The sequence below is a fragment of the Gorilla gorilla genome, chromosome 5, assembly GCF_029281585.2.
Source record: "Gorilla gorilla gorilla isolate KB3781 chromosome 5, NHGRI_mGorGor1-v2.1_pri, whole genome shotgun sequence".
Classification (NCBI taxonomy): domain Eukaryota; kingdom Metazoa; phylum Chordata; class Mammalia; order Primates; family Hominidae; genus Gorilla; species Gorilla gorilla.
Window position 1 is genome coordinate 28,285,455 of NC_073229.2, and position 13,295 is coordinate 28,298,749.

At 41.7% G+C, this 13,295-nt stretch overlaps 1 protein-coding gene and 1 long non-coding RNA gene across 5 annotated transcripts in view; one reads left to right on the forward strand and one right to left on the reverse strand.

The window, feature by feature from the left end:
• The window catches only part of LOC129534405 (uncharacterized), a 25,316-nt gene continuing 12,021 nt past the window's right edge, over positions 1 to 13,295 (forward strand). For 2 of the 3 annotated variants that reach the window (XR_008681002.1, XR_010134179.1), the window contains exons 1-2: positions 1 to 211; positions 11,724 to 11,833. This is a non-coding gene — a long non-coding RNA (uncharacterized lncRNA). Of the gene's footprint in view, positions 465 to 11,723; positions 11,834 to 13,295 lie in introns of all 3 variants that reach the window. The other variant, XR_010134178.1, reaches the window with a different exon arrangement.
• Positions 10,424 to 13,295, reverse strand: part of C5H6orf52 (chromosome 5 C6orf52 homolog) — a 23,171-nt gene continuing 20,299 nt past the window's right edge. The window contains exons 5-6 of one of the 2 annotated variants that reach the window (XM_055391308.2): positions 11,549 to 11,641; positions 10,424 to 10,600 (exon numbers count right to left, since the gene is read on the reverse strand). In XM_055391308.2, coding sequence (XP_055247283.1) covers positions 10,458 to 10,600; positions 11,549 to 11,641 — 236 coding nt within the window. In that variant the 3' untranslated portion in view covers positions 10,424 to 10,457. The remainder of the gene's footprint in view (positions 10,601 to 11,548; positions 11,642 to 13,295) is intronic. The other variant, XM_063707321.1, reaches the window with a different exon arrangement.

A 13,295-nucleotide genomic window follows, 5' to 3' on the forward strand; every position in this document is an offset into this window, starting at 1 on the left:
TTGGTGAGGTTGTGTTATGTGGTGTGGGTGGTTTGTTCTTATTTTGTAATGAATTTTGCTGTTGCTGAACGTTTGGATCAACAGTGCCTTTGTGAGCAGTAACACTCACTGCGAAGGTTTGCAGTTTCATTAATGAAACCAGTGAGATTGTAAACCGACTGGGAGCAACTAATAATGTGTCGCCCTAACAGCTGGGACGCCCACTACAAAGGTCTGTAGCTTCAGTCGTGAGCTAGTAAACCACGAACCCACTAGAAGCGAAACACTGAACGCAGCTGGGCATGAGAAGGGAGAAACGCTGGTGGAAACGCTGCCTCTAAGAACTGTAACACCGTGAGGTTCCGTAGCTTCATTTTTGAAGTCTAGACCAAGAACCCGCTAATTCTGGTCACACTAGCACTTTGGGAGGCCAAGGTGTGTGGATTACTTGAGGCCGGGAGTTCAAGACCAGCTTGGCCAGCATGGTAAAATCCCGTCTCTACCAAATATACAAAAATTAGCCTGGTGCATGACAGCACGTTCCTGTAATCCTAACTAGTGGGGAGACTGGCAGGAGAATCATTTGAACCGGGGAGGTAGAGACTACAGTGAGGCAAGATTATGCCACTGCACTCCAGCCTGGGAGACAGTAAGACTCCATTTCAAAGAAAAAAAACCCAACGTTTTTTTTGTCACAGTAATCTCAGGGGAGCTTAGATTCCCCCATAAGATAACAAAAACCTTTTTTATAGGAACAGCATATAGTTCTGATATAACAATCTTGGTGCGTCCACTAGTTCTTTGTCTAGTATTAAAATCCATTTTTAAAGTTTCTTTGAGCTTCAAGAATAAAGGTGCAAAGCCCATCCTGTTCCTTTTTCAACTTCTCCAGAACTTTTCCCTTTTGCCTATTTCTTGCTATTAGAGAAGATTCTGGTTAAGACGATTCTGGTTAAACAAAGCATTCATGTAACAAGTTTCCCTTTAGGTTGGTTTAACAATGCAGGCATCTCCATCATGGTCCACATTCTGAGAAGGTAGCAAGGGGTGAATCCTTACCCCTTTTGGCAGGGGTGGGATCAAGAATAGTGGTGGAGTAGATATATTTCAGGAAGCTCAAGCAGTCTATGCCTAAGGTCTGGCAGGCATCTTGATTCTGCCAGACCCATGACCTAACCACACACAATGATGCTATCCCAGTTTCTTCCTTTTCAGTGAATAGAACCACTAACCATGCTATTACTCAAGCCCAAAAATCCTAGGGGTAACTCTGGATTGTGCCTATCTCCCTCATCACAATAAAAAAGCTGTCATTTTGTCAAGAGTCATTTGAACCAGAGCGACTCCATCTTGAATAGGGGCTGGGTAAAACAAGACAAGACTACTGGGCTGCATTCCTAGGAGGTCAGGCATTCTTAGTTACAGGATAAGACAGGAGGTCCGCGGGACTGATATCACAAGATACGGGTCATAAACACTGGTGATAAAACAGGAGGTGGTGGTTGGGCGCGGTGGCTCGCTTGCTAGTGATCCCAGTACTTTGGGAGGCCGAGGTGGGCCGATCACTTTAGGTCAGAAGTTTGAGACCAGCCAGACCAACATGGTGAAACCCTTACCTCTACTGAAAATACAAAAAAGTAGCCGGGCATGGTAGCACGCATTTGCAGTCCCAGCTACTCGGAAGGCTGAGGAAGGAGAATTGCTTGAACCTGGGAGGCGGAGGTTGCAGTGAGCTGAGATTGCACCACTGCACTCCAATTTGGGCAAGAGTGAGACAGTGTCTCAAAAAAAAAAAAAAAAAAACCAGGAGGTGCTAAAGAAGCCAACCAAAACCAATATGGCAAGAAAGTGACCTCTGGTCATCCTCATTACTCATTATGCACTAATTATAATGCGTTAGCATGATAAGAAACTCCCACCAGCACCATGACAGTTTACAAATGCCATGGCAACATCAGGAAGTTACCCTATATGGTCTAAAAGGAGGAGGAACCCTTAGTTCCAGGAAATCCCTACCCCTTTTCTGGAAAACTCATTAATAATCCATCCTTGTTGAGCATATATTCAAGAAATAAGCACAAAAATAGCTTATCTCTATGCTATTTTTATGTCTATGGTGTAGCTATTCTTTTGTTCCTTTCTTAATAAACCTGCTTCCACTTTACTGTATGGGCTTGCCCCAAATTCTTTTCTTGCGTTAAGATCCAAGAACTCTCTCTTGGGGTCTACTCTGGGACCCCTTTTTAGTAATAATTTTATCTCTAAAATGCACCTTAAAGTTCTCCACCTCTCTCCGTATACACCACATCCACCCTGGAATTAAACTCCAGTCTCTAGGCCAGGACAGCTGCAGTAGTTTCCTAACGGCTCTCTGTCTCTCCTCCCATCTCCCTCCACACTATGTTCCATAGAACAGCTGGAGTGAGTTTTCCTTCAAGTTCAGGGGTACATATGCAGGATATGCAGGTTTGTTACAGAGCTAAATGAGTGCCGTGGTGGTTTGCTGCAAAGATCATCCCATCACCTAGGTATTAAGCTATTCTTCCTGATGCACCCCCCAACCCCTCCAACAGGCCCCAGTGTGTGTGTTGTTCCCCATGTGTTCTCATTTTTCATTTCCCACTTATAAGCAAGAACACGTGGTATTTGGTTTTCTGTTCTTGCATTAGTTTGCTGTGGATAATGGCTTCCAACCCCATCCATGTCCCTGCAAAGGACAGGATCTCCTTCCTTTTTATGGCTGCAGAGTATTCCATGGTGTATATGTACTACATTTTCTTTATCCAGTCTATCATGGATGAGCATTTAGGTTAATTCCATGTCTTTGCTATTGTGAATAGTGCTGCAATGACATGTGCATATGTCTTTTCAATAGGATGATTTGTATTCCTTTAGGTACATACCCAGTAATGGGATTTCTGGGTCAAATGGTATTTCTGCCTCTAAGTCTTTTTTTTTTTTTTTGAGACAGAGTGTGGGCTCTGTCGCCCAGGCTGGAGTGCAGTGGTGCGATCTCAGCTCACTGCAAGCTCCGCCTCCCAGGTTCATGTCATTCTCCTGCCTCAGCCTCCCAAGTACTGGGACTACAGGCGCCCGCCACCACACCCGGCTAATTTAAGTCTTTGAGGAATCACCACACTGTCTTCCACAATGGTTGAACTAATTTACACTGCCACCAACAGTGTAAAAGCGTTCCTTTTTCTCCGCAACCTTGCCAGCATCTGTTGTTTATTGACTTTCTAATAATAGCCACTCTGACTGGTGTGAGATGGCATCTCGTTGTGGGTTTGATTTGCATTTCTCTAATGATCAGTGATGTTGAGCTTTTTTGCATATGTTTGTTGGCCACGTGTATGTCTTCTTTTCAGAAGTGTCTGTTCATGTCCTTTGCCCACTTTTTATGGGTTGTGTGTGTGTGTGTGTGTGTGTGTATTTGTTTAAGTTCCTTGTAGACTCTGGATATTAGACCTTTGTGAGATGGATAGATTGCAAAACTTTTCTCCCATTCTGTAGGTTGTCTGTTTATTCTGACGATAGTTTCTTCTGCTGTTTCTTTTGCATTTTAGTTTAATTAGATCCCATCTGTCAGTTTTTGCTTTTGTTGCAATTGCTTTTGGCATTTTTGTTATGAAATCATTGCCTGTGCCTATGTACTGAACGATATTGCCTAGATTTTCTAGGGTGTTTATAGTTTTGGGTTTTATGTTTAAGTATTTAATCCATCCTAAGTTAATCTTTGTATACGGCGTAAGGAAGGGGACCAGTTTCAATTTTCTGCATATGGCTAGCTAGTTCTTCCAGCACCTTTTATTGAATAGGGAATCCTTTCCCCATTGCTTGTTTTTGTCAAGTTTGTTGAAGATCAGATGGTTGTAGATGTGTGGTCTTATTTCTGAGTTATCTATTCAGTTCCATTGGTCTATGTGTCTTTTCTTGTACAAGCCATGCTGTTTTGGTTAGTGTAGCCTTGCAGTATAGTTTGAAGTCAGGTAGTATGATGCCTCCAACTTTGTTCTTTTTGCTTAGGATTGTCTTGGCTATACGTGCTCTTTTTTGGTTCTATATGAACTTTAAAATAGTTTTTCTAATTCTATGAAGAATGTCAATGGCAGTTTAAGCGAAATAGCATTGAATCTATAAATTACTTTGGGCAGTATGGCCATTTGCATGATATTAATTCTTCCTATTCATGAGCATGGAATGTTTTTCCATTTGTTTGTGTCCTGATTTCTTTTCTTTCTTTTTTTTTTTTTTTTTTTTTTTTTTTTTGAGACAGAGTTTCACTTTTGTCACCCAGGCTGAAGTGCAGTGGCGTGATCTTGGCTCACTGCAACCTCCACCTCCCAGGTTCAAGTGATTCTCCTGCCTCAGCCTCCCGAGTAGCTGGGATTACAGGCACCCGCCACCACACCTGCCTAATTTTTTGTATTTTTAGTAAAGACGGGGTTTTGCCGTGTTGGGCAGGCTGGTCTCAAACTCCTGACCTCAGGTGATCCACCCACCTCAGCCTCCAAAGTGTGGGATTACAAGCCTGAGGCATTGCGCCCAGCCCCTCTCTGATTTCTTTGAGCAGTGGTTTGTAGTTCTAGAAAAGCTCCTTCACTTCCCTTGTAAGTTGTATTCCTAGGTATTTTATCCTTTCTGCAGCAATTGTGAATGGGAGTTGATTCATGATTTGACTCTCTGCTTGGATGTTGTTGGTATATAGGAATGCTAGCAATTTTTGTACATTGATTTTGTATCCTGAGACTTTGCTGAAGTTGCTGATCAGCTTAAGTAACTTTTGGTCCGAGATGATGGGATTTTCTTGATATAGAATCATGTCATCTGCAAACAAAGATAATTTGACTTCCTCTTTTCCTATTTGAATACCCTTTATTTCTTTCTCTTGCCTGATTGTCCTGGACAGAACTTCCAATATTATGTTGAATAGGAGTGAGAGAGGGTATTCTTGTCTTGTGCCAGTTTTCAAGAGGAATGCTTCCAGCTTTTGCCCATTCAGTATTATATTGGCTGTGGGTTTGTCATATATGGCTATTCTTATTTTGAGGTACGTTCCTTCAATGCTTAGTTTATTGAGAGTTTTTAGCATGAAGGGATGTTGAATTTTATCAAAAGCCTTTTTTGTATCTATTGAGATAATCATGTGGTTTTCATCTTTAGTTCTGTTTATGTGATGAATCACATTAATTGATTTGTGTATGTTGAACCAACCTTGCATCCCAGGGATGAAACCAATTTGATTGTCATGGATAAGTTTTTTGATGTGCTGCTGGAATTGGTTTGCTAGTATTTTATTGAGGATATTTGCATCAATGTTCATTAAGGATATTGGCCTGAAGTTTTCTTTTTTTGTTGTATCTCTGCCACGTTTTGGTATCAGGATGCTAGCCTCATGGAATGAGTTAGGGAGGAGTCCCTGTCCCTCCTTTTCAATTTTTGGAAATAATTTCAGTAGAAATGATACCAGCTCTTCTTTGTACCTCTGGGAGAATTCAGCTGTGAATCCATTTGATCCTGGGCTTTTTTTTTTGCTTTTGGTTGGTTGGTAGGCTATTATTAATTGCTGCTTCAATTTCAAAACTAATTATTGTTCTATTCAGGGATTCAATTTCTTCCTGGTTTGGTCTTGGGAGGGTGTATGTGTCCAGTAATTTATCCATTTCTTCTAGATTTTCTAGTATATATGCATAGAGGCATTTATAATATTCTCTGATGATTGTATTCCTGTGGGGTCAGTGGTGATATCCCCCTTATTATTTCTGACTTTATTTCATTCTTCTTTTATTCTTTATTAGTCCAGCTAACAGTCTATTTTTTCAAAAAACCAACCCCTGGATTTGTTGATTTTTGAAGGGTTTTTCATGTTTCTATCTACTTCAGTTCAGCTCTGATCTTGGTTATTTCTTGTTTTCTGCTACCTTTGGGGTTTGTTTGCTGTTGGTTCTCTAGTTCTTTTAGTTGAGATGTTAGATTGTTAACTTGAGATGTTTCTAGCTTTTTGATGTGGTCATTTAGTGCTATAAATTTCTCTCTTAATACTGCTCTAGCTGTGTCCCAGGGATTCTGGTACATTTTCTCTTTGTTCTCATTAGTTTCAAAGAACTTCTTGATTTCTGTCTTAATTTCATTATTTACCCAATAGTTGTTGAGAAGCAGATTGTTCAATTTCCATGTAGTTGTGTGGTTTTGAGTGGAAATTCTTAATCTTGAGTTCTAATTTGATAGCACTATGGTCAGAGAGACTGTTATGATTTCAGTTCTTTTTCATTTGCTGAGGAGTGTTTTACTTCTAATTATGTGGTCAATTTTAGAGTAAGTGCTGCGTGGTGATGAGAAGAATGTAAATTCTGTTGTTTTGGGGTGGAGAGTTCTGTAGTTATCTCCCAGGTCCACTTGATCCAGAGCTGAGTTCAGGTCCTGAATATCTTTATTTTCTGTATCAATTATCTAATATTATCAATGGGGTGTTGAAGTCTCCCACTATTATTGTGTAGGAGTCCAAGTCTCTTCGTAGGTCTCCAAGAACTTGCTTTATTAATCTAGGTGCTCCTGTATTGGGTGAATATATATTTAGGATAATTAGCTCTTGTTGTTGAACTGAACCCTCAGCTCCATGAGGTTGGTTATGTTCCTCTCTAAACTGGCTATTCTAGTTATCAGCTCCTGTATTGTTTAGATTCCTAGCTTCTTTGCATTGAGTTACAGCATGCTCCTTTAGCTCAGTGAAGTTTAATATTACCCACCTTCTGAAGCCTACTTCTGTCAATTCAGCCATCTCAGTCTCAGCCCAGTTCTGTGCCCTTGCTGGGGAGGTGTTGTAGTCATTTGGAGGAGATGAGGCACTCTGGCTTTTTGAGTTTTCAGCGTTTTTGCATTGATTCTCTCCCATATTTGTGGGTTTTTCTACCGCTGATCTTTGAAGTTGCTGACCTTTGAATGGGGTTTTTGTGGGGTTTTTGTTGATGTTGTTTTAACAGTCAGGAGATTCTTCCATAGGGCTTCTGCGGTTTGCTGGGGGTCCACTCCAGACCCTTAGTTGCCTCAGTTTTTCCCATACCTGGAGGTATCACCAGTGAAGACTGCAAAACAGCAAAGATGACAGCCTGCTCCTTCCTATAGAAGCTTTGTCCTGGGGGGGTACTGACCTGTTGCCGGCCCAAATGCACCTGTAGGAGATGGCTGGAAACCCCTATTGGGGGGCCTTATTACCCAGTGAGGAGGAATGGGATCAGGGACCCACTTATAGAAGCACTCTGGCTGCTTTTTGGTAGAGCAGGTGTGCTTCACTAGGGAGAACCCTTCCTTGTCTAGACTGTATTCTCCAAAGCTGACAGGCTGGAACAGCTGAGTCTACCAAACCACAGAGATGGCAGCCATTGCTCCCCTTAGGAACTCAGTCCCATCTCTGGCAGACTGTTGCCATTGGCTGGCTGGAATTCTAAGCCAGTGTGTCTTAATCTGTGAGGTGCCATGGATATGGGGCCCACAGAACAACACTGCTTGGCTCCCTGGATTCAGCCCCCTTCCTAGGATTATTTACAGATGGATATCCTGCCTTGCCAGGGATCCGAGGGTCAGAGAATGTAAAACTCCTGGGTCTCTTTGTGTCTGAGAAGCTGCTCTGCCAAGACTGCGTGTAGCTTTGTGTATCGGACTCAAGGCCCTGGTGGCACAGGCTCACAAAGGGATCTCCTGATCTGCAGGTTGCAAAGATCCATGGGGGAATTGTGGTTTCCTGAGTGGGGTTGCACAATCACTCACCACTTTCCTTGGCTAGGGGCAGGGGTTCCTTTGGCTCCATGCTGTTCCCAGTTGGGCCATCACCCCACCCTTCTTTTCTTTGTTCTCTTCGGGTCAAGTTGTTTGCCTAGTCAGCCCCAATGCAAGAACCTGGATATTTCAGTTGAAGGTGCTAAATTCACTCCCCACTTTCATTCCTCTCCATGAGTACTGCAGCTGCTTCTAATAGGCTATCTTGGCCCCTCTTCCTTTGGAGTCACTTTCTAAAGGCAAATTAGTTCATCCTTAAAATTAGTTCATTGCCTCCTAAATACAATTTTAATAAAATCCAAATTCTTTACAGTGACCTAAAATCCCTGCCTGAGCTTACTCACGATTACCACACGAGCCATGTATCTGCAACAGGGGACAATATCAACCTCCAGGGAGGTGAATATTGGTTCTGGAGGGGAAGAGAGGGGATAAAGTAAATCTTTCTTTTTCCAACGTATAAAGAACAGGTATAGATAGAGCATATATAATACCTATGAAATTAAAATCTTATGGAAGGGGAACAATTAGAAAAAGAGTTTAAAGAAAAATTGAGAGATCCGCCTAACCTAATCTCAGGTTTCTCTTCCCCTTACCTGTAAGACCAGCGCTACACAATATAGTAGCCCCTAGTGACATGTGGCTACTGAACACTTGAAACATACCTAGTACAAAAGGAAAAGCCAAGTTTTAATTTTGCTTAAATAAAATTTCAATAGCCATATGTGGCTAGTGGCTACCATAGCAGACAACACGGCTCTAGACACTCTGACAGACCTCGTTTTGGTTCAAGGATATCAAGCCCTTTGCACATGCTGTCTGTATCTATCCATGCTAGAGTCAGGATACTTTTGCTACAAATAAGAAAAATTCAGAGTGGATTAAACATAAGTCCAGACAAGAGAGAATCCAGGGTTGGCTAATTCAACAGCTTCAATGCCATTATCATGGATCCAGGTTCCTTCCATCTTCCTTCACTGCCATCCCTGGTGCATGAGCACTACCCTAAGATTGTTCCCCTAAGAGTCACAGTATGTCTGCCACAGCACCAGGCATCACATCTAAACCTAATGCTCAGTACGAGACTGTAGCTGTCTCTTTTTTGTTCCTTTTAAAAATGAGATAAAACATCACCTCACATCTCGTTAGCCAGAATTTTATCATATGTCTCTTATCAATCACTGGCAAGAGGAATGGGATCACTACACATGGCTCAGATGCTACAAGAGCCATTCCCTGGAGCTGAATATAGTGCTGGTCCCCAAAACATATGGCTAGAGGAGGATGATGGATACTTGATCAAGCCAGGGCCCTGTAGGAAAGTAGGGACTTGCACACCTTGTATTAAGGAGGTGAGTGTGGAAGTAGAACTTCACCCTCTGTTCTAGGTAGAACTAAGTTGAGCTAGTGGAGAATATCCCTGTGCCACTGGTTTTCAGAGTGTTGTTATCCATAAACTTTTTAGAGAACTGAAAATTGTCAGGTCCCACCCCAAACCTATTGAATCAAACTCAGGATGGTGCCCAAGAATCTGTGTTTCAGAAAGTCTTCTAGGAGATTCTGACACACCCTAGAGTTTGAAAACATTGCCTTATTCCAGTGGTTTTCAGTTGGGTGGTGGTGGTGGGGATTTTGCCTGTAGGGGACATTTGACAATGTCTAGAGACATTTCGGTTGTCACAACTGGAGTGCAGGGTGCTACTGGCATCTAGCAGTAGAGGTCAGGACAACGTGCAAGACAGTCTCCCACAGCAAAGAAGTGTCCAGCCCCAAATGGCAATAGTGCCAAGGCTGAGAAACCATGGGGCGGAGGAAGCTCCTTTACAATGGCTGCAGCCCGCCTGGCTCTCCATGTAGGATTCGGTCTTTGAACCTGTTTAGCGCAAGGATTAGCATCTGTCAAGCACCTTCAGAGCAAAAGAGATGTCAGACTGCCTTTGCCCACAGTCTAATCGACTTGTTTCTAAGCAATCAGTCTTCTAGCAGTCAACTCACATCAGTCCCAGGGGTCACTAAAGTATCCATCCATAGCAAAGCAATAAAACAGGACACAATGATCATCTTCGGGACAAAAAAAAAAGACATTTTATAAGGAGCACAGTCAATATACACATTGGCTGGCTTTTATGAGGGCCTAATTCCTCTATCTTAGAAAGTTGACAGGCTGTTTGGATCAAGCAAATTTTTTTCCCTGCTTAGGAATCTTTCTGTTCAATTGAGTCTCTACTGCCACATCTAGCTCTCTTATGGGGCCAGGAAATGGAGATCAAACATCCAGTTCTAACTAACATTTTCTAGACAAGACACAAGCAAGAAACCATGCATTGTCTGTGGATACAGTTTCTCTCCATGAGAGTTTGAAGTTAGAGAAAGCAGCAAATCCTATCAGAGTAGCCAATGCCACAATCAGTTTAGCTCAAGCTCACCTCATATTAAACCTATTTCCAAGGGTTTTATGGCACAGCTTGTTCTACCATGATCATCACGTGAGCTCTTCTGGCACTTACTTAATGTAACACTTCCAGGAACACATGTGCTGGTAAAGTTTATTTGCGTTAATATTCTCTCATATCAATCACATGTAAGCCCTGGAAGTTGGTTTTTATATACAGAATCCAGTGCCTTCCTGGGAGAACTACTTTTTTCCCAAAACAAAAGACGACACAATTAGTATGATAATTGCGGAGTTTAATGAACACCTTGCTTCACTTCGGGGTCTCATCTGGAATTTCGGAGTGAACTGTGTCCAGAGGCTGCCAGTGGCAATTCATGAGGGAGTCGTAGAGTTCTTCACTTTTCACCATAAACTCTTGGTTTGATTCCTCAATATTCAAATGAAGATGTGGATCTGCAGAAGCCAATAATGGATATGAAAAAAATAGAGTTTTACAGGACACATATTAGAAATAGTTTAAAATTAGAAAGCTTTTAGAAAGCATTTGCAGGAAGTACTGCAGATAGTAAAGGTTAAAATTCTTAAATTGCATATTTCCTTTCAATAAGACTTGAAAATAGAAATTTAAGCTATAAAAGTAGTAGTGTCATCAAACTCAATGAACATCCAGCTGACAGAAGAGATGGAGAAAAAAAATGGACAGATTTGAGATGCTTGGGGGATGGATTCAATTTGGGAGGAAAGGGGAAAAGGAAGGTCAAGAATGACTGCCATGTTTCTGGCATGAGCCAGGTAGATACAATACCAAACAATGAACCAAGCCAAGGGCCCCTTGGACAGGGCTTTGTAAAAATACACATGCTACTTTAACTGCTCAGTTAACAGATTAAGTGAATTAATTTTATACAGCAACTAATTCAGAAAGACAGGAGGACTTGGCCTTCCATCTCCGAAACCTGGAACCCTGTGATGAGATGGTGTTATGTTATTGCGAACGTATTAAACGTGGATTTTCTGCCCAAGTTGTCAGGTTTCCAGAGCTTTCCAAGGCTTACAAGGTCATTAATTTTTTTAATCTATTTTTTTCCTCTCCTTGTACTGAATGTAATGGAAGAAGCCTTTTATGTTTTCCTTTGTAATTTTTGCAAGGCTTAATTCCTTGAGGATCATAATTTGCTTCCTAATACTCATATGGGTTCATGCTATTCATCTGTATGCCTATTAGGGACTAAATCTTTGCCCCACAAAATTCTTCTGTTAAAAGCCTAACCCCCACAATGTGAAGGCATTTGGAGATGGGGCCTCTGGGAGGTTAGATGAGGTCATAAGAGTTGGGTGCTGCTCTGATAGAAGTAGTGCCCTTATAAAAAGCGACAGCAGGCAGGACACAGCAACTCACACCTGTAACCCCAACACTTTGGGAAGCTGAGACCAGTGAATTGCTTAAATCTGGGAGTTTGAGATCAGCCTGGGCAACATACTGAGACCACATCACTACAAAATATAAAAATAATTTTTTTTAAAAAAAGAGCAGAGAACTTGCTCACATTCTCTCTTACAATGCATGCATAAAGAGGTCAAGTGTGGAAACAGCAAGAAGGCTGCTGTCTGCAAGCCAAGAAGAGAGCCCTCGCCAGAAACCAATTTATCCAGATGCTGGATATTGGATTTCCAGCCTCCAGAATGGTAAGAAAATAAATTCTTGTTTAAACCACCCAGTCTGTGGTACTATGTTACAGTAGCCCTAGAAGACTAATGCAGTACTCTTCTGTATTTATCATTTTAGAACCAAAATGGTCAAATAGGCTTTAGTCATCATATAAATTCCATGAGCTACTTCTCACTTTTCTTCATTGGAGTCATTCGTGATTGTGTTGTCTGATTCTTATTCTTTAGAGCTTCCCATCCCTTTTGAGTTTCCTTTGAGCGTTTCTGGTCATAAAAGTAGATGTTTCCCTTTTTTCCCACTAAACATTCTGAAATTTTCTTACACTTCTGTCCCGGGTTCCCTTCCTTTACCGTTATGGGCAGTTGTCTGCTAATGGGTCCCTGACTGCATGCCCCTGGTGGGGAAAGAGGAGTTAGGATCATATGCTTATGAGCATGCTCTCCACTTAACCTGTGGCCAAGAAAACAGATACAGTGTGGTCAGCTCCAAACCCCAGATTACATGATCTCTGCCCTTCCAGTGATGTTGATCAAAACTATAATAGAAACCTATTCAAGACAAACTAATTATATCATCCCTAAACCTGTGCATCTTCTAGACCCATGTTGTCCAACACAGTAGCCACTAGCCACATGCAGCTATTGAGCATTGCTGGCCCTCACTGAGATGTGATGTAAGGATAAAATATACACCACATTGAAAGCAGAATGGTGGTTGCCAGGGGATGAGGGAAGGGAGAGTGAAGAGTTGTTATTTAATGGGTATGGAGTTTCAGGTTATAAAATGAAGAGTTCTGGAGATGAATGGTGATGGTTACACAACATTATGAATGTACTTAATACCACTGATACATTTAAAAGTCTATTGCTTCTCGGCCTTTTGGCTAAAATCAAGTGTGATACATTTAAAAGTCAAGATGGTAAATTTTATGTTATGCATATTTCACCACAATAGGAACAATTTAAAAATCTGCTTGAAGGTAATGTCTGAATAGCCCTCAAAATAAGGGTCCCCTCAATCTGCAGGTGAGGGGGCAGCCATTAAAAGAAAAGAATAGAAAAAATATTTGCTGCATTTCAAAGACTTGATGTAAAAAAAGCCGTTAATTTTTATATTGATTGCATGTTGGAATAATATCTTGGATATTGCCTTAGTTTGGGCTGCTAACAACATATCAGAGACTGACTAGTTTGTAAACAACACACAGTTATTTCTCACAGTTCTGGAAACCGGAAGTCCAAGATCAGGGTGTCAGCGTGGTTGGGTTCTGGTGAGGACCCTCTTCTGGGTTGCACACTGCCCAGAAGTCATGTCTTCACATGGCAGAGGGCAGAGAGAGGAATCAAATTCCCTCGTGATTCTTATAAGGTCACCAGTTCCATTCATGAGGGCTCTACCCTCATGACCTCACCTAATCCTAATCATCTCCCTAAAGACCCATGTCCTAAAACTATCACATTGGGAGTGAGGGTTTCAACA